Source organism: Anabrus simplex, chromosome 5 (genome assembly GCF_040414725.1).
Source record: "Anabrus simplex isolate iqAnaSimp1 chromosome 5, ASM4041472v1, whole genome shotgun sequence".
In the NCBI taxonomy this organism is placed as follows: Eukaryota; Metazoa; Arthropoda; class Insecta; order Orthoptera; family Tettigoniidae; genus Anabrus; species Anabrus simplex.
In genome coordinates, this window is record NC_090269.1 from 79,239,822 (window position 1) to 79,262,411 (window position 22,590).

A 22,590-nucleotide genomic window follows, 5' to 3' on the forward strand; every position below is an offset into this window, starting at 1 on the left:
TGAATATGATATCAATTTTACCTTAGATTTTACTTACTGATATTAGATTTTTTTTACACAAATCAAGCACAAACAGAGTATTCCAGAAATCAATCACTTTGACCTCACCGTATACCTTCATGATGGTTGAAACAGAACATTTCCTCTCAATATAAACATGTCCACAGATGGTCAGGTTCAGTTTCCCATGTTCCTCTTGAGTAAATTTCATGAAAGCTCCTTGTATATACTAGATGTGCAGCCATTATCGACAAACCAGGTGTCACAATCTGCACCACTCCTAACTTGAAATGCCTGAGGCAATGTCATGTCTCTCAGAGCAAACAAACACTCATGGTGAGAAATACTGGCATACTGATACAATAACCAATTTCCTATGGCTGTCTGCAGTCTCTTTTACAATGTCTGATGTCTCCGCAATTGAAGCACCGCATCCACTTGTTCTTTTTCGTTTGCGTCTTTCTTCTTCTTCAACTTTTTGTCATAACCTTGACTATTACATTTTGTGGCCTTATCAATGGCCATCCATTCTGTACTGAAGTTTGATTGGCATCTTCGCATGTTACAATTCTCGCTTTATTTTCCACCTAATTCAATACATAAGAATATTTATTGTCTCTAGAAGGACATTTTATTACAATACAACACTAACAGGGACATGTTTTGCTAGTTATATAGAGCATTTTCAGCCTCATTTGAACAAATATCTCATGGTTAAGTCTTTACATTGAACTTTCATATAAACAATTTGATCATTCAAATTATTTTACACCAATAAAATATTACCACTAGTTTACAATAATTAAAAAGAATTGACAAATTACAATATAGCTGTGATGGACTAGACATTGATCACAATTTACTGATGTCCAAATTATAGTAATTTCTAAACATCTGTAAGATTTGGCTAAAAATCTTGTTAGTTCCCAGTTTTTACTAACACTATTTAGTGCTAAGTTATTTTTGCAAGTTTTAATGTCCTATTTGAAATTAATGATGTTAGAGGATTAAACTTGCAATGTTTTTCTCCTTTGTTGTACTTTCAGTTTAGTTGAGAAACCACTACATTATGAAAAGATTGTGCATTGAAGGTTCGTGGTCTGTTGGAATCATCATACTAGTAGTCCTCCCCGTTCTTGACCTGGTTTGAGTCAGTCTATTTTAACACTGATCTGTTTGTTATTGAAGCGTGGTTAAAAGAGACACCAAGAAATGATGTTTAGTTGCTGGTGTATTGTTTTACTGCAACATTTGTGGATGAATGTGTCTGTAACAAAAGAATATTATGAGTGTGTTGCTTGTAGTTGTTATGAGAAATTCTTGTTGTTGGAATTTCACTTACCCCTTTATACATGCTGTAGTGCCTAGCTGTGCTGTTTGCAGTACTGAGACTGTTTGTTATCATGTTTCTGCTTCTTGTGTTATATGCGTTGGGAGGGGGGGGTGTAGTGGAGGCCGAGTAGCAGGTGTAGGGAAAGGAACTGTGGGCGGAGCCTTAAGCTCTGGTATAACATGTGGATGGCGAGTAGGGGGCGTAGGGGTAGGAACTGTGGGCAGGATGTTGGATACTGACTTGGCTTGTGGTGGGGCGTCACTATGTATTTTCGAGGTGGGATTTGTGTTTGTTAACATGTTGGAAGGTTTATAATTGAATATTTTGAAGATTTTACTATTTTATGATTTGAGAACTTGTAGCAATTTTGGCAATTGCTCTATTAACAGGCTTTTTATTTCGATTGCATCGTTCAGGTTTTTTCTTTATTGAAATACTGATCCAAATGAATATAAATGTTCTCATACTCTGTCATTAACTTCCCTTTATCAATCCTTTTTATTATTTTGAGATCCCTATCTATTGTACTAAATTGATGGCTGGTCTCTTTCATGTGATTGGCCATTGTGGAATACTTGTTATGCAATCTTCGCATGCGTCAAATTTGATTGAAAAAATAACAATAAGTTAACTTATTACTTTGATCACCTAATCAATACAATAAATCTTGTCTTTGTTGAATTATATTGACTTGTTAATAAAAATGGTATGTGTTTCGCCTTACATACAGGCATCATCAGCTATGGGTTTAACCTTGAAATAAAAGAAAGAAAAATTAATATTGCCAACCCATATGAAAGAACAAAATTTAGTAAAGACCAAAACTTCTGAATACAAAATTTCTTTAAAAAAAAAGTTCCTTCACTTCGCACCAGGGTGCGTGATCATAGTTTTTTTGGCAGTGACATCTATAAGAGAATGTCCAGACTTTTTGATCAATGAAGAACAAAACAAATCGAAATACACAGTGTGACATCTTCTGAGAAACAGTTGAGTTGATTCGGTTGTTAAAGTTCAGAGTTTCTCCAGTTGAGGCGGAAAATTCAAATGTGCGGCGTATAGGTGTACCAACCGGTACAATTACTATTACAAGAATCAATTCCCCTTACCAATATATTCTTAAAAATTTTCAACCTTAAATTAACAAGCACTCCCAAATCTTTAACTAACACACTCCCCCCCCCCCCTTCACCCCACCGCTAGTACCTCTTATTCATATACAACCAATAGACCCATAGCCATACCCACTCTAATATCGCTCCCTCCAACGGCATCCCACCGCTACAATACACCCAGCAATAATAGCTCCCCTTCAAGTACTACAAACAAGCCCATAGTCACGCCTTTGCAAACAGATTCCCCTCCAATACAAACCTACAGCTATAACACTCGTAGTAAGAGCTCGACAATCATCAATAACTTTTAGCTCATAACATAACTAGTTACCCTCACCATTGTCAAATGGTAAGTGTTCACGATTTCCACCTAAAAAAATTAATTACGATTTTTTCATACAATTAACACCACGCTTCTGGTTTCCTTTTACAGATTCTACTTCTGATCCAACATTCAACACATTAGCTACATTCAACTGTCACATTGCCTTTTCGACCAGCATTCAATAAACCCATATTCTTAACAACGTTATAGCATCGTATCAAATGAGATGGTCCATAAAGGTCCAATATAAACATCGTATATTAACCTTCAACTACAACCTCGTACTTCATCAAAGTCAACCACAACTTCACCATATGCTATTGACTTTCGACTTTTATCTCGCGTAAACAAATAATTACAGGTCACTTGACCATCTGTCAACATTATTTTATTCAACATTATGTTTTAAAAAATATGATTTTGATCGCCATTCTCGTCATTATCTAATTCTAACTGCTTGTCGGTCAACATCATTTTATAGCAATTTTACCACTTATTGTGTATAACAAACTGTTGCTTTATACACTTTACTTAAAATAGTAGTCTCCAATGTCAATATTGCAAATACTTTCACCAATTGTCAACTTCTCACTCATAGCAATATCTTCAAAACCCACATTGTACTAGTCTTTACCATACGTTAATTTTTTCAAGTCTATTCAAGGTTTTTTTTATAAATTAGTTTTATTTTATTTATATATAAATCAGGTGCCTGATTTATTTCAAGGTCAAACCCATGGTTGATGATGCCTGTATGTAAGGCGAAACGCATACCATTTTAATTAACATGTAAATATAATTCAACAAAGACAAGATTTATTGTATTGATTAGGTGATCAAATTAATAAATTAACTTACTGTTATTTTTTCAATCAAATATTAGTATGGATAATAAATGATATTTATCCCATGTAATGATGTGTTAAATTTCTCGCTGATTTTTGATTCACAGAATCTCAGGTGTTGACAGATCTTCCTGTGATGAAACAACATAGTGAAAGTTTTCTAAACTTTCCGGCAAGTTCCATAGCAACATACTGGTCAGCAGACCACGATCAGTTTCTACCTCCATCTGCATCAACTTGTCTACGGTGTCAAAAAATTTAAGAGTGTGTTCACATGCATCATTACCTTCCTGCATTTTCGACAAGATTAATCAATTTAAAAGGTCTAACTTCCGTGCACTATGCCCTTACCATGCACAAGGTTTCACATCCTTTTACCTGTTTGATTTCTGATGAGTGTTTAGCGAGTGATGTCTGATGGTACTTTTAAGTTGTCTCCCACTCCTGCCCACATGGTTGTGGCATTCTCTGTCATTGCTTCAGGACTTGATGTGACATAGCCCCACGTATCATTTTCTATATGAAATGCTCATATCTGAATTTTCCATATGTCATAGTTCACTTTGTTCAATACTTCAAATTTCATATTAGTGGCACTTGTTTCCCAGCATGTGATAATACCTGAATCAAAGGAACAAACTTAACCTTGAGACTTACCTGATTAATGTGTGTGACAGAAACTACTTTTGCGTCGTATTTTACAAATATCCTGGGCCCATAACCTCTAGTAAATTGTGACAGGTTATTGCACAGTAGGTAAAATGATGCAGTTCATCTTGTACAAATGTGTATTCAGCAATGAAATCATCACCATCTTCATCATCATCATCATCATCATCATCATCAATGTCCCACTCAAGTCACTCGGGTGTGGTTAACAAGCCTCCTCCATTCCTTTCTGTCCTTTCACTTTTCCTGCTCCATTACGTTTGCCACATCCAGTCCAGCTTCTCTAATGTCCTTCCAAATCTGATCCATCCACCTTCTTCTCAGTCTTCCAACTGGTCTCCTTCCTTTACTTCTCTTTCTTATTCCCTTCTTGCTACCCATTCCTTTCCCATTCTTTTTACATGTCTGAACCATCTCAGCCTTCCTTTCTGTATGTTCTGTACTAATGGTTCTATATTTAGCTCTTCTCTGATTTTAATATTTTGAATTCTATCTCTTCTCGTCTTTTTTTTTTTTTTTACGGACTTTACATCGCACCGACACAGATAAAGATAGGTCTTACTGCGACAATCTCATCTTTTTTAACCAATATTCTTAAAAAATTAATTTCTACTGCTTGGCTCTTACTATCTTGTCTCTTATTAGTTACCAGCGTTTCTAGTCCGTATGTTAGAATTGGTATGAAACACTGTTTATAATGTTAATTTCGTTCTCTTGGGTACTTTGTTATCCCATAAAAGCTCTCCGACTTGATAAAATTTTGTACCTTTACTTGGTCTATTATTAATTTCAGGGTTGATTTCATTACTTCCATTAATAATGCTACCCAGATATGTAAACTGTTCTACATTCTCTAACCGTTCTCCGTCTATGTTCACTTGGCTTCTTTTTTTTTCTCTTTTCCAAGTGCATGACTACAGTTTTCTTTTTACTGATTACCATTCCGAACTCCTTCAGATTTTCATTCTAAATGTCCAGTCTCCTTTGTACTTCCTTTTCTCCCTTTCCCCAAATCACCACATCATCGGCAAATACCGAAGCATGAAGTATGTTACATTAATAACACAGAGTATAAAGAAGTGAATATTGAAACAAAAGAAGCTTTAAAAATGAACTTCACTGTGAAATGCACCCTTTGGTGGTGCTGGTCAGGAATCACTGGCAGAGTTTTATCTTTCTGTAGGTATTTCCAATAAATGATGAATATTATGATGATGATGATGATGTAGTGAAGGCAGATTGTAAACATAAAAGGAAGGCATATCAGGACCAATTCAGGCAGAATTATATTAGGATGAAAGGAACAGAATGAAACAAATAATTGTTGAGTCCACAAAGAAGTCATGGGAAGATTTGGGTAATAACCTGGAAAGCCTAGGTCAAATGCCAGGGAGACCTTTCTAGACAACAATAATCTTAGAAAGGGAAACCCTTAACCAGTTTAGTGGGCGATGCAGTGAGATTCGAATGCTACAAGTCGTTTGCTTGGCGTGAATGTGGATATATCTGCCAGTTCTAATTATATATTTTTTCTCAGTTGCCTGCCTGCTAGGGTTTAATTCTTTTTCAGCAGCATGTTCTGGATGAATCTGCCCTCTGAAGTGATATTTTCAACTATATTCTTCCAATACCAATGTGTCATCCACAAGTTACATCATAAAAATGCAACTTACCTCGGGGCAAGAATGACTATTTATGACTCAACATAACTCTCACGCTAATATCACCTCATAAAGTTTCATTAGTGGTATTTTAATTTATCTTTCCAAATAAAGCCCAATATGAAATTAATGATAAATACCTTCTTTAAATGGAAGCTGACATTACTGTATCAATTAATCACAATATCTTACCCAACAGCACTGGCCATCCGTCATCAGTGCCCAGGATCTGCTCAATGCCCAACACCTGAGAGAGGAGAAGGCCAACGGTTACAGCGAGTTGATTCACCGTTCCCAGTCCTCCACGGAGGTTAAGCGGAGCTATTTCGGAAATGTACATGGGAACGAGCGACGTATTGAGACCTGTGCAGAACAAATGAGCATGATATTAAGGTGATTTATTTATAACACAGATGAGAAGAGAAGAAAATAAAGCAAAATATTAATCCATATCTCCAAATCCTGCAAGAAAGTTTATGTGGTAGTGATTAACCCCAGAAATTTACTCATTCAGGACAAATATTTTAGGTTCCCTATGGGAATCAACATCTATAACATACAAAAATTATTCACTTGTTGCCTAATACTAACGTACATAAAATTTACGTGCATGACCATATCTACACTAAAACAATAAGCCAACTGAACATTGTTGCCAGAAGTGATATATTATTTAAGAATTTTGAAGTATAGTTTGCATTATGTTGTTAGTAAAGAATAATTCAAAACACCTAAGTGGATCAACTTCTATGTAGGTCCTGGTTGGATATGAACTATGTCCTCTTTTGGGTATTTTCCTGTGTTTGAATCAGTTGTTTTCCATATGCCCATCCTTACCAAAGAGTCTGTCCTCTTCACAGTCAACAAAATGCTGTTCTAGAGGTTGAGAGGCTGAAGCTGAGCTGTTTGAAGTAGTCGCTTCTGTTATTCTTTTTCTAGTTCCTTTTTGAGATTTCCCTTTTTGATGGCTGCTCAATTTGCTGAATTTCAACAGAAGCTCATAAATCTGGATCACAGTGGAGATTATCTTCGGAATCATCGTCATTGGGTGAATAGTTTGGATTGTAGAGTCTCTTCATGCTCAGATTCAACGCTTGTCTTCCTCGCTCTCATCTACATCCAGCTCATCAAAAATACATAAATGAGCTCCACCTATTTCACTCTTTGTTTATCCATTGTGCCATGGAAAGTCACATGCCTAGTAACTATAAAGCAAACTACCGTGATGAGCAACCTACCTGCATACGAGACATCCAAGTACCTATTACATACTAAATAATACAGAAGTTTTATGTACCAACGATAATGCGTCAATACTAACAATATGTAAAAGAAAAAAGCATAGTGACTTAACGAAAATTAACTCTTGCGATTTGCTCCTCATTCATGCATCTAAATGCTATGGTGATATCATCCACATTGATCAGAGGAAGCAGTGCATGGAGGTGGTCTGTTGGGGGTAACGTAGGGGAAGGAGCATTACGCAGTTATATGACACATACACGTTAATTTTATGTATGTTAGTATTCTAGGGTTAAATTTCAGCCTTAAGAGCTACAAATTCTTAAAAGTGCATTATTGAGTAACATGTAGCATATAGATGACATAAAACCTTGGATAAAAATGCTAAAACATTGTAGAAGTCTTGAATCTCAATAGGGTAACAATACAAAATTAAGCCATTTATAATAATGGAGTAACAAAGAAGTTTACCGGAAGGTGGAACGAATCTCAGAGACCATGAAGAAAAGGAGGCTGGCGTTTCTTAGATATCTATACAGAATGAACGCAAACAGACTTGCCAAACAGATATTTGATTACTTCTGGAGAAAAAAAAAAAAAAAAAAAAAAAAAAAGACTACTACAGCATGGATTAAAGAAACGAAGAAGGATATGGAAAGGTTTAAGCATCTTGGAAGACCAGCTGTTAGAAAGGAATACATTTAGGAACACATTGAAGAATTTGGAAGGTGTTCAAGCCGCAGGAAGAACTAGGAAGACCGGAAGAGCCTGGACAGATGAACAACGGGCCAGCGAACGCATGAAGGAGTATTGGACACAGAGAAAATTCTGCACGAAGAGAAAGAAATGAAGTTATAGCGTGATCCTTAGTGGTCCATTCGCTTGTAAAAAAAAAAAAGTATCTACAAAGTGTCTTGCTAACAAATATTCCAATGACAAGAGATCATTACAGGTAACTAGTATGGAAGAGAAACACATCTAGAGAGTTTTTAAAGGGCTCTGTTGGTTCAATGCTAGTTAATAGAAGAATGATGGAAACAGCATGTAAATTTCTCTCTTCAAATAAAATACTGATAATTTTATCTGGGCATACCAAGCTAATCTTGTAGTTAAACACACACATTAGGGATATGACAGCTCATTGTTATCATCACAAGCTTCTTCCCAAGGTACTTACTGCTCAAAAAAATTCAATAATAGGCCTCAATTCATACACACCTGAAGGTAAAAAGTATTTTCTAACTTTTAAATACATCCAGGTTTAAAAATATCTTTCATTATTTTTATAGGAAATATTTAATACAGGCTGTCCCAAAAAAAAAAAAAACACTCACAAGGCTTAGTATGTTGTTTAGGATGGCAGACTGATCCGTTTTTAAGAAGGAGCCCCCATCCAGAAATGCATGGTTTGGGTGCTGGAGAATTTCAAAGTCTGAAAACGGTTGTGAAAATTTGTTCAGATTTCCTATCTTAATACGGAAAGTGTGCAAACCTTTACCCATCTGTGTACTGCGGATGGACAATTTCAGCCTAATAACATTCCCACGCATGCACTACATTTTTCCACACAGTCCTTTATGCACATCCTACTGCATTACTTGTGTACTGTAGGCTGCCAGTGCAGTAAAGCTGTTAACAGCAATGAGACAGTAGCAGTTCACAGCTGCGGAAATGACCGACATGGTGCTTGCATACAGCAAATTGGATTGTAATGGTAAAGCTGCTGCAAGATTGTGTGCGGAACATTTTCCAAACAGACGTACCCAGCACCATTCCACGTTCACGGCCATCTAGAGACGACTAAGAGAAGCCGAACAGTTCCACGTAGGTAGTATGAAGAGTATGGTATATGACACTCCTGTAATGTCAGCAGAGGACCTTATTGCTCGAGTCCACGGTGTGACTGAAATTTTTCAAAGACAACCACACGTATTGGGTTATGTGCATGAGGCTCAGCACTGCCGATGTAGGCTCTGCAGTGATGCAGGAGGTACACAGTCTGAACCCCGTTTGTAATGAGCCCGCTGTGCTACTCATGTTGGGTTTATTGACATGCAGAACGCACACCCATCTCATACTTCAATGCGCTACAGTGTCCAAGCCGTGTGTTTCTGGATATGGGTTCCTTCTTGAAAATGGATCCATTTGACTTCCTGCACAACATACTAAGCGTTGCCATTTTTTTTTGACACCCTGTATACAAAACTGGAACAACCAACCACAAAAATCGTCATCACATGGTCGCTATCATAAAGTCTCCTGATGATTGTGAATATGTGTAATTATCAGCTAAGAAGCTGTTGGCATCAGAGATTAACTGGAATTTGTGTGAAGTGTATTGACCAGATACCATTACTGACAGTATGGTCAGAAGAGGATGCAGAAAATTCCAAGGCGGCTGAAAAATGTGCATTACGAAAACTATAGGGGTTGTCCGTCCCTGGTTATGCCTGAAATGGTGGAATATGTGCAGCATGCAATTTTGCAGAATGGGCGCCTCACTGTTTGGAAACAATCTTCTCAGTTTCCACAGTTTCCACAGATCATCTACTCCCTGCTGTGTGAAATGGTCATCCAGAGAATGGGGTTTTGAAAGTTGTGTACAAGATGGGTGCCAAAGCAACTGACAGAGGAGCACAAGTTGACATGCTTAATGGCAGCATTTAATTTCTTGCAGCAGTATCACAACAAAGGTGACTGATTCCTTGATTCCATCATCCCTGGAGATGAAACATCAATATCCCATATCACACCAGAGAAACAGCAATAGGCTATGCATTGGCAGCATAGTGGATCATCCACGAGTCAGAAATTCAACCAAACATTATCTGCCAGAAAATTCATGCGCACCATCCTCTGGAAGCAAATTGACAGTGTCTCCTCATCATCGAGGATACATTGCTGAAGCTATGAAGAGTCGTACAGAACAAGAGACATGGAAGGCTGAGTGAAGGCATAACGTTCTTGCACAACAATGCATGGCTCCACACAGCAAGGAACTTGCAGGTTCTTCTGCAGCAATTTGGGTGGGACATTTCTGATCATCTTCCATACAGCCCCAACTTCATACTCGGTAACTTTCATCTCTACCTCCAACTGCAGAGATTTCTGGCAAGACGACGCACAGTGAGGTACTTGGCTGATTCAGGCGGCCAGTAGTCTATTTAACGAATCTTACTGTATATGGAAGAAATGCACAACATAGCACAGCTAGAATGTCAGGGAACTACATGGCTATTCGTTTGTGATGATTCAGTAGAATATGTCAACAGGCCATGCAGTCAAAGATAGTGTATCTGTTGAAGTGCATGTAGCTCATTGCAGCGCTCTGCTGGAGTATGTGTTTTGTAGTGAATATTTTGGCTTCTGACTATAGCGTGAACAAAATAATTATGGAGGATGATGAAGGGGGTAAGTGTGAATATATTTTATTAAAAATTAGTTGAAACTTTACAATATTATAATAGAATACACTGTTTTGAAAATGCATGGTTTTCACATTAATATTTAAACAGATGTTTAAAAACTTCAGGTTGATAGTTGTCCTTCCAGAGGTTTCCCAACATTTATTTTCAGTTTCCATGCTTTTAATTGATATAGCCTCATGAAATAATTTAGGTAAAATACTTATTAATAAGTGTATTGACAAGCCTGATTCAAATGTAACTATTTTAAATATTTCTGTACAATACTTATCTTTTGTGATTAGTTTATTTCTGACCTGAGTTGTTTTAATTTTGTTTCAGAGTCATCGGGCGTTAAGATAATGACTCAAAAGTACTTATTTAACATGATGCAGCAGAAAAATTTACTGGATTTGAACAGGAAACTGATATTGGTGGAAAATTATATCTTATCTAGTGAAAACTACTCTGACGAACAATTGAAGGAAATAAAAAATTAGTTTCAAATCTTAAGTGTGAAATAAAAAGAAGATGGACCACAGCACATGAAAAGGATGACCGATTTATTAAAAAACACAGTGTTTGGCTTGGCTCGAAGGCACACTCACGTTTCCTAATGTAGTGACTAGGCCGGGACGACCAACAAAAACATTTGAAGAATGAAGCGACAGAAGTAAACGGCGAAAAACAGAACAGTTACGGAAGTCTACAGAGATGGATTGTCCTGTGTTATGCTGTTCAGGTTAGATTAGGAAGTAGTGGAAAGAGAGAAGCATTGAAGAAAATTATGTCTTCCTCAAAGCAGACTAGTGAATACAAGCGTGCTTTCCATAAAGCATAGAAAGAAGAAAAAGTTCAATTAATGCCAGTACAAGCTCTGTCCATCTTTGTTGAGGCAGTATTTTTTTGAAAGACAGTACAAAACAATGAGGATTTCTAATAAAACCTTCTATCCTTGCTACAGTCCGCTGCAAAAGGCTAAAAGGGAGTGCTGTCCAGGATGAGAATCATACAAAGTAAGTGAAACTTGTGCTGAAATCAATTTACAAATTATATTGCATAGCACGTCCGACTCGTTGGCTGAATGGTCAGCGTACTGGCCTTCGGTTCAGAGGGTCCTGGGTTCAATTCCCGGCTGGGTCGGGGATTTTAACCTTAATTGGTTAATTCCAATGGCCCGGGGGCTGGGTGTTTGTGCTGTCCCCAACATCCCTGCAACTCGCACACCACACATAACACTATCCTCCACCACAATAACACGCAGTTACCTACACATGGCAGATGCCGCCCGCCCTCATCGGAGGGTCTGCCTTACAAGGGCTGCACTTGGTTAGAAATAGCCATACGAAAAATCAAAATCATTGCATAGCACCATTTTACGATCCTGAAATATCTGGAAGAAGTTGTACAGCCTTTAAGCGAAGAAGATAGGAACATTCTGGTGCTGATCTGCAAGTAGGAGTGTGATGGATCACAGCAAGCCCAATATCAACAGAAATCTCAAAGTAATTGTGATTTTGATGCTAAAATTGTTCAGAGTTCTTTTGTAACATTACAACAAATTTCTAACACAAAACTGATATGGTAAAAGCCAACTCCTCCTTCATCTCACTATTGTTGACCAATCAGGATAAGATTTATTAAAAATCCAAAGATGCCACAAATTAAGAAATGACCATACAAAAAAACTTAATAGTTTCATCATATGAAACGAAAGTCGGGTAGGGATTTTTCCGTCAAACATAAAATGATGTTCACCATGGTTAATGCTAAGGTGTGCAATGCTGCCACTCAGACCACTTCAACAATGAAATGTTACATATGTGCTGCAACATCTAAAGACTTAAATAATTTATCACTCAAGCGGATTGTTAAAGAAGGAGTTTGGGCTATCAATTCTGCATTCCAGGGCACGTTTACTTAAAAGTATTTTGTATATGTCACACAAACTTCTGATTACAAAATGGCAGTTGAAATTGGAAAGTGATAAGGTAAGACAAAAATTAAAAATTCAATAAATTTCAGAAACAAGTTGGTACTAATAGTTGACATTCCAAAGCCTGGATTTGGTAATACTAATGATGGTAATGAATGTCGAAGGTTTTCATGAACCCAGAAGCTGCTGAAATAACAGGAATACATTTTGATTCCATATACCACTTCAGAGTGATCCTAAAAGTAATATCAAGTAGCTACACATAAAATTCCTATAGATAAATTTACTCAATATGCAATGGCTACTGTAGAGCTGTATGTCCAGTTATTATCCATGGCATCTGATGGCACCTCCAGTTCATAAAATTCTTATTCATGGTCCTACAGTGATAAACAATGCTCTACTTTCAATAGGTCAGCTCTCTGAAGAGGCCACTGAAACATGAAATAAGTATTTTTGCTTGTATCACTAACGATATGCAAGAAAGTTCTCTGAAGAATCATGTAACCTGGATGTGCTTAATCGACTTCTATGTTCTGATCCTCTTTTGACTGGAATGAGGTCACTGTCTAGAAAGTGGACAATACTGATTTTGAAAGAGACAATGGAGATGCTACTTCCAGCTGTGCATAGTGAGTCCACCACTGCATATCCTGATGAATTCTCAAAGAGGAGGAGGAGGAGGATGTATCTTCTGATGAGGAACCTTGGTTGTCATCATAAACCTTCAGATGTCACAGGCATGACACTCAGAGGAACAAAACAAGGAAAATTGTACATTTCTAGTAACTTATACCATTGTATTGTGACGCGAGTACATTTTTAAAAACAATTTGTTTTACGTTGCACCAACACAGATAGGTCTTATGGTGATGATGGGATAGGAAAGGCCTAGGAGTGGGAAGGAAGCGGCCATGGCCTTAAAGAAAATTGTTTTACCATAGCATGAATAATATAATATGAATAAGGCAGTCCATCAAAATATGAAAACCATTTTTTTCTGCCTGCACATGACCTCAGTTACATAAAATTAAAATAATTACACATAACGGAATGCCTAATATCAGTTAAACAACAGAAATAATTTTGGCCACCTAGATCAGCCAAATACCCCACTGTGTAACATTTGAAGAGTGGCATTGTACTTCAGATGACAGTTACATCACGTTTAAGGTCTTTGGCAGACAGGCATTCAAATGTTGGTGTCGCACTATAATAAATGCTTAAACAAGAGTGGTGCACATGTAGAAAAGTAAGTACTTTAACACTGAAACTACAGAAAGTATCTTCTGATGTTCTGGTTTCCTTTAATGGTCCATCAGAACTTACTCCTGGGATGGGCCTCATACAATAACAATTAATACAATAAAATTTAATACAATAATTTTCTCCTAGTTAGTACTCACCACAGTTGACCCCAATGATGAACCGTCCAAGGAAGAGTACCTCGTACGACTGGAAAATTTTGGTGAAACCCATAAGGCCGGCCCCAACTATTCCCAGGAAATTATTGAGGAGTAAACCACCTTTCCTGTAATGTGAGGAGGTGACAAACTGAGTATTCAACATTACCACAAGTTCACCATACATTATTGTATAAAAACTTTTACACCATTCACACAAGTAGAAATTCCTCAACAATGTACAGTAGGAAAATCAGAAGTAAAGAGAGAATGATAGGACATGTCCTAAGATACCCAGAATGTGTTCAGTTAGATTTTGAGGGAAGTGTAGGCTGTAAAAATGGTAGGAATAGACCAAGGTATGAATATGATGGATTAGAGTAGGTGTAGGATGTAGTAGTTATGTAGGAATGGAAAAAAAATCAGTCCAGGATAAGGTGGTGTGGAGTGCTGCATCAAACCAGTCTATGGACTGATGATCCAGATAACACCACATACAGTGTACAGTGGATGATAATCTGGACTAACTGGGGGGATAAGTTAACTGGATTGATGGAAGTCTCTAATAACTGAAATAACCTAAAAGAACAGTAGGAAGTGCATTAAAACTCTGTTTATGGCAAGAAAACACACTTACTGTTGTGCATTTAAAGGACATACAGTAAAATGTATAGCAATTCATAAAACACTGTACATATGTGATACCCATATTGTAATGATGTACCCGACGGACCTCGTTCTGGATCACTCGAAACTCTTGCTGTGGAAGTTGGTTTGAAACACATGTCTATATTCTGTTGAGACACTTTGGAATGTATTTCTTTCACTAGAAATTTATGGAGGCGTCTCAAATGGTCATAGTACAAGGGTATGGTTTCACTGTAATTTCCTTCAACAAACTAGATTACATGGCTTAGAAGTTCTTTCACATCACTCAATTTTAATTTTAGCTAATTACTGGCCTCTTCTCCAGAAATGTTTTCCTTATGCCTGACTAAGTCTTTCGAGGTTATTACCAAAATCTGCTTACGATTTCTTCTTGGACTATACAATGATTTGTTTTGCTACTTTTACTTTTCTCGACGTACAATTTCCTATCTATATCTGTTCTTGTTCAAAGCCATTTTTTGACAAGCCACCTTCTTATGTTTACAAGCTGCTCTGACTTCATCATTCCACCAAGATAGTTTTTCCCATCTTTACAATAATAATAATGTTATTGGCTTTACGTAAAGAGATGGGAATGAAAGCTAGACCAAACAGGTGGAAAGCTACTTAACTAAATCCTAGTGTATAGCAATGGGGTTAGAGGCTCATACTGAAGGTCAATAGTATGAGGTTTTTTAGTAGACTAATAAATATAATTAAAGTGAGAATAATGTTACTAAAAACACTTTCTTGTCTGGTGGTATTTGAAGGTGCTCAAATACATCAGCTTCATGTCTGTAGATTTACCCAATCAATCAGTCAATACTGATCTGCATTTAGGGCAGTTGCCCAGGTGGCAGATTCCCTATCTGTTGTTTTCCTAGCCTTTTCTTAAGTGATTTCAAAGAAATTGAAAATTTATTGAACATCTCCCTTGGTAAGTTATTCCAATCCCTAACTCCCCTTCCTATAAATGAATATTTTCCTCAGTTTGTCCTCTTGAATTCCAACTTTCTTCATGTTGTGATCTTTCCTACTTTTAAAGACGCCACTCAAACTTATTCGTCTACTAATGTCATTCCATGCCATCTCTCCGCTGACAGCTCGGAACATACCAATTAGTTGAGCAGCTCGTCTTCTTTCTCTCAGGTAAGTCTTCTTCATATCTCCTTATTTTGACAATGAGGCCATATAAACTCTCCATTAGTTTATCACCACCTTCCTGAAAATCTTCTGCAGGACTGGCACATAAAACTCTAGTTGGACAAAATTCCAGCGCCTCAGCGTCTTCTAAAACTGTTAAAACTAGTTAGTAGGATGAGAAACAATAACATTATTATTGAAACTGAAATGAATGTTGGTGGATAACTGTAGAGAAATAGTATTTTTCAGAGTGCAGGGCAATCTATTGAGCCAAACGCTTTCATAAGATCTACAACTATGTATAGAGGCATGTTCCGTCCTCTGCATTTTCCTTGCAATTGACCTGCAGTGAAACAGATTTGTTATCCCTTGTTTTGATCTGAAATTGCACTGAGTTTCTGGCAGAATTTCTTCAGCAAAGGGCAATTGGTCAGCTAATATGTATGCAATAATCATGCCTGTGATAGAGAGCAGAGATATTCATCCATAGCTGTCACAATCTGCAGTTTCATCTTTCTTCCATATGGTGACAAAGAATTTCTGAAATATCCAGCTCAATGGCTAAATGGTTAGCATGCTAGCCTTTGGTACAGAGGGTCCCAGGTTTGATTCCCAGATAGGTTGGGAATTTTAACCTTTATTTATTTATTCACGAAGCACAAGATACAGCTACACTGAGCAAATTTCACTTGCACTGTCAACAGACTAGTTAACAAACGTAAACTTTCATAATAAAATATAACAAACATAACAAAATATAACAAGATCAGGTACACATTCTACTAATAACTGTCCAAATCGAAAACCATGAGAATGTCCATGTTCATAGCCAAGTCGTCGTGGGTCAAGATGGCGGTATAATCCCTTCACATCAACTTATCTTTAAGATACTATTTACACACCTCTCGAATACACTTTTATTTGACGCTAAATCAAGCTCTTGTTTCCTATTAATATTGTTAAAGAGTGTTGGGAGGCGGATTAGGAAAGATTGTTGAAGTATTGAGTGCTGAGTGTGGGGAATGTGGAGAAGGTCTTTGGTTCTGTGGAGCGGGAAGGAATGCGGAGAGAGAAGAGTGAGACAAGATGTTCCAAGCGGTAATGTAAATTTAAGATCTCGTGGAGGAAACTCAGCTCAGCTACCCGTCGCCTGATGTGCAGTGGTGACACATTAATTGCCATTAATACCTGTGGCGTAGACAGGTTTCTGAGCTTGGGGTTTCTGTTCCTTACAATAGCAGCAAAGAAGGACACTGCTCTGTCTAACTGCTTACTATTGGAGGGGGCGACTGTTGTCCAAATCGGAGAGCAGTAGTTTAAGAGAGGTTGCACGATCGTGAGGAAGAAGTGACGAAGAGCAATGGGGTCAGAAATTTCTGTGAAGCGATAGAGAATGCCTAGTAATTTTATAGCCTTGGTTGTATATGTTTCTATATGGGTCTTAAATTGTAATTTTGTATCGAATATTACACCTAGGTCACGCTGTTGCGTAACCACGGTGATGGGCTTGTCGAGTAGGTAATATGATGTCGGTAGAGGAGATTTACACAGTGTTATGGTCATGTGGATTGGGGATAATTTTCCAAGTACGGCACCAGTTCGAGAGGGCATTAAGTGAGGACTGTAGCAGAGCTGCATCTGCTGGATTCCTGATCTCTCTAAATATCTTGCAGTCGTCAGCAAAGAGTAGGGTATTCGCCGTTTCGTTGAGTTTGGATGGCAGATCGTCCATAAACAAAGAAAACAGCAAGGGGCCAAGAGTACTGCCTTGTGGGACACCGGAGGTGACTGGTAACCATGAGGATGAAGTGCCTGATATTACCACTCTCTGCCAACGGTTATGTAGGAAGCCAGCAAGAAGGGTCAGAAGACTGCCTTGTATATTAAATCGTTCAGAGAGTTTATGGAGCAACAGAGTATGGTCAACAGAATCGAAAACTTTCAAAATGTCTATGTAGCAGATATCCAGCTGTGATTTATCTGCAATGGCGTGTGATGCAAAGCTATGCAGAGTGGCCAGGTTTGTTAGACAAGAGCCACCTGGTAGAAAACCATGCTGCTTGGTTGAGATGTACGGCAAAGTGAATGCGAGGAGACGCTGGTGTATAATTTTTTCAAAGATAAAGGATAGTGTGGGGAGAATAGAGATTGGTCGGTAAGATGAAACATTAAATTTGTTGCCTGATTTGAGAAGTGGAACAATATTTGCCTGTTTCCAGGTAATAGGAAAATAGCCCGCGGCAAAACATCTGTTAAATAATTTAGAGAGAGGGACGCAAAGAGTACTGGCAGTATTTTTTAGGAAAACAGGCCCTATAGTGTCGGCACCGGTAGCTTTGTTGGTATGAAGAGTTTGAAGAAGGTTATAAACTTCATTTGGTGTGGCAGTTATGCTTGATAGGGTTCTGTTTGAAGCTGTACCAACGGGAGGGAGCGGTTGGTTTTGTAAGGGAGGGGAGAAGTTGGAGAAGAAATACCTGTTGAACAGTTCATTGCGATCGGCGCCATCTGCTGTTGCATTGTTGTGGTTCACGCTGACAGGAATCCGCTCCGTCCTTCTCAGTGTGTTGATGAGACTCCAGTAGCACTTGGGATTGCTGCGGACGTTTTCAGTGACAGTGTCTACGTGTGTTTTGTAGTCTCTTCTGACCATAAACCTCGCGTGGCGGCGGATTTTAATGAAGGTATTGTGAGTGTGTGGGTTAGGGAAGTCTTTCCACAGGCGCCAAGCTCTCTTCTTATTAAATAGTATCAGCCTGGTCTCTTGTGATATCCAGTGTTGATGTTTGCTAGTAGTATCCCGTTGTGCAGGTACAAAATCTTTAATTGCAGCTTGCAGCCAGTCGTACAGCAGGTCAAGAGCCGATTCGATATCAACTATTTCGAGCAGACTCCAGGGAAGGCATTCCAGGGCACGACACATTGCAGGCCAGTCGGCACGGCGCCAGATGTAGGTAGGGCGGTAGGATGTCCTGCTGTGAGGCTTTGAGGAGGGGTGGGGAAGGAGGAATGTAGTATCGAGGGACTGGTGGTCGCACAGGAAAAGGTTTCTGCCTGGGGTTATTGTTTTAAGTTCTAATGAGGAGAGTATGAAGTCCAGGGTGTTGGGTCCACAGGTTGGGTACATATTAAACTGTTTCAGTCCGAGGCCATTAATAAAACTGTCTATGAAGTATGTGTCACAGTTGTTAGCTGACTGTCCGGTAGTTGGAGAAGACCACTTTATAGACAGGTTGAAGTCGCCTATTAAAATTACTTCACCATAAGGGAGCGCTGCAATGACTGAGTCCAGGCACTGTTCAAGGTCACAGAATGGGCTGTTTGGTGGTCTGTAGTAACATCCCACAAGTACAGGGCGTCGAGGAAAGAGTAGCTCAACCCACACTAACTCACAGTTCCGTTCAAGATCTGTCCTTCGTTTACATGGTAACGCACTGTTTACTGCTAGCATCACTCCACCACCTAGAGTAGCGCGATCACGACGGAATATGCTGTAATTAGCACTGAGTGGTAGTTCACTGTCACTAGCCCAAGAGAGCCATGTTTCAGTAAGTCCAATCACGTCAACTTCTCTTAAGTCTGGCAGGAATAGTTCACAATCAGACAACTTATTGTTTAGGCTTTGCACACTCTGACAATAGATGTTTATGTCTGTTTTCATTTCACAAGTGGTGGGACCGGGGTTTAAGTGGACATCTCCAGCCAGTGGTAGGAGGCAAAGCAAGCCCCTAATCAGTGGCATGGGGGCTGAATGTATGTATGCCATCTTCAGCATTAGAATTCATCATACATAGGGTCCCATCCTGACATGCATAGGTCATCTATTCAGCGTCAACTCTAAGAACTACCAGGCCTCTTCGAAGGCTACATGGCATTATGATTATTATTATTATTATTATTATTATTATTATTATTATTATTATTATTATTATTATTATTATTATTATTTCTTCAGAAATCAGGTAGGTCTTCTTCAGATCTCCTTATTTTGACAATGAGGCTATATAGATGCTCCATTAGTTTATCACCACCTTCCTGAAAATCTTCTGCAGGAATGCTGTCCATTTCAGCCACTTTATTACTCTTTGCCTGTTGAATTGTTATCCGTACTTTATTACGAGTGGGAGGGAGCTCAAGTTCAACTCTCATTTGTTTCTGTTTGAAAACATCCGATATATGTTCATCAACACTTGTGTCGACTTAGGTCTTCAAGAAATTCTCTCCAAAGGTTGTCAATAGAGAACTCCTACATCCAAACAGGGGTTCACTCAATTTAAACCTGGCCCATAAACAGTTTTCCTAGTGTGAAAGAACTCAAGGGTCCTGTAAGAATCTGCATTTAGGGCTGTCACCCAGGTGGCAGATTAACTTTCACATTTTTACCTTATCTTTTCTTAAATGATTTCAAAGAAATTAGTAATTTATCAAATATCTTCCTTGATAAATTATTCCAATACCTAATGTGACCACGGGAAGACAGCAAGGGGAATTTATTGGGACCTTTCTATTTTATTGCATAAAAAAATTATTTTGATTTTATCAGACGAGTTGGCCATGCAGTTAGGGGTGCGGAGCTGTGAGCTTGCATCCGGAAGATAGTGGATTCAAATCCCACTGTCGGCAGCCCTGAAGATGGTTTTCCATGGTTTCCCATTTTTATACCAGGCAAATGATGGGGCTGTACCTTAATTAAAGCCACAGCCATTTCCTTCCCAGTACTAACCCTTTCCTGTCCCATCGTCGCTATAAGACCTATCTGTATCAGTGCGATGTAAAGCAACTTTCATTCATTCATTCATTATTTTGATTTTGTATAACATTTTATTCTGTTGGATTTAATCTGTGAACCTTTCAAGAACATTTTAAATTGACTGTTTAAAAACTTATTTATTTGATTGTAGCAAAAAAATTGTCATTTAATCTATGGATTTCAGAATTTTCTTTTGGGTCAAATTATTTTTTAATATACTGTACTATAATGCACAGTTCAGGAAGTTCATTTCCTGTTGCTCAACACACAACTTTCTAGAACAATTAACATAGCATCTGCAGGAAAGAAGAGCAATTTTATTGGTAGGATAAAACTATTTCTTATTGGGTGAATGCGAGATCCGTTGGTGAATTCTGCCTTAGTGGTTGCACCATTTCCTGTTTTTCGATCTTAACCTGCTTCTTCAGTGGGAATGATGTTGCGTCTGTGTCTTTGATCTTCCGAACATATTAGTGAGTGGTCATACTTGATCCGAGCTCCTCGCTCGGAACCTTGGCCATCTCAGGATAAGCACTGTTCTTTCTTTCATTTTTGGTTACAGTTTAACTTTAATTTAAATGTAATACTTTTATTTATTTCATTATGCACAAGTTAGCCCTCGAATTTTACGTTCAGCTAAGATTAAGCCCATCTTTTTTGGAGGCAACCTTGTTTTTCAACCTTTTTGATTATTTTAATGTTAATTTTTTCCATCAGCTTTGCCATCCTTTAATTCCGCTTCATGTAACTAATATAATTGTATTCCTGCCTCATCGACGTGAAGTGTTTCAGTGACGATGCAGTTAGTGGTTATCTCTTTGTTAATAATGTAAAAGAAGAACTAAAAAGTTTCCACCTACTCAATATTAATTTATTGCAACCTAAAGAAAAGTTACATATATTTAAACTAGTTTCAGTCTTGCTAAAGACCATCTTCAGTCAAAATCATGAAGTTAACGCAAGGCATAAAGTATAATAGATAAAATTTATAAAATAAGAGTTTGTTGTTGACAGTTGGTGCAAATTCCCTCCAACAATCACCCACCATTCCACATCCCTCAGCCCCACCTTAAGCTACATTATATCTCCTTACTCTTCCTCCTCCCATCTACAATTCGGCTCTATTCTATTTCTTTGCTTTTTCTCTTTCAACTTTTCAAAGATCCATATTAAAAACAAATGAACATCTCAACACTTTCCCATCAATATTATTCTGTTCACACTTGTTTCAGCTGAGCTGAATTTAGGAAGATTCTCCAAGTGCTAGTATTTTAAGTGCCTGACCTGGTCTTTTAGGAGGTGCATTCTTAAAATTGGAAGAAAACGTTAAGAACTTACACTAGAAAAAGTGTGATTGTGATGTCATTCAACTCTTCACTTGTTCATCTGGTTATATCAGCATCATGTCTAGAATATTTTTCACTTTCTTATTCTGTCCTTCCCAGATTAACTTATTTACCATTTTTGTTGGTTATGCTTCCTGCCATTTGTATTATCTTTCTGCTCAACATTTGGTGAATTGAGATTATCTGTTACAATCACGATCCTTTCTGTCTCATTCCCCACATACCAAGTATCTTATGAAACAAATTCTGCATTAGCATCACCCCTTCCAGGTCTGTACACCCCAAAAACATCAAGTTGTCTATTATATTTAGAGAAGATTTCATGTTTCTCATCCTGAACTTTTTCATAGCTTACAAATTCTTTTATTCATCAATATGAATACTTCCCTTCCTATTGATTCTATCCTGTCTCTACGATAAACACTCCAGTTCCAGGAGAATATTTCCTTAAAGTTTTTCTACAGTTTAGTACTAACAACTATATGTCACTTTTACTCAACTTCTAGCTCCCTGTACTCTTATCACCACTCCCTAGTCCATCCCATTTTCCTGAATGTACCTTTCTATAACCCTTCTAAACAAACCCCTAACTTATACGTGCATCTCCATTTCAAGTGAAGACTGTTTGCGCACGTATCCCTATCTGTAACCTGCCTATCAGGATCTACAAATCTCACTTGTAATTTCTCCTCATACTCACTCCATAGCCTCATTTAAATCCCTGATCAACCTCCAGTCGGTATCTCTTTTACACAGCATCCCACTGGTAA

General features: G+C 38.0%; 1 protein-coding gene across 9 annotated transcripts in view; it reads right to left on the reverse strand.

Annotated features, from left to right (window-relative positions):
• Glut1 (Glucose transporter 1) overlaps positions 1 to 22,590 on the reverse strand; it is a 250,614-nt gene that overhangs the window by 180,116 nt on the left and 47,908 nt on the right. For all 9 annotated transcript variants that reach the window (XM_067146970.2, XM_067146967.2, XM_067146968.2 and 6 more), the window contains exons 4-5: positions 13,937 to 14,061; positions 6,141 to 6,311 (exon numbers count right to left, since the gene is read on the reverse strand). In XM_067146970.2, the coding sequence (XP_067003071.1) occupies positions 6,141 to 6,311; positions 13,937 to 14,061 (296 nt within the window). The remainder of the gene's footprint in view (positions 1 to 6,140; positions 6,312 to 13,936; positions 14,062 to 22,590) is intronic.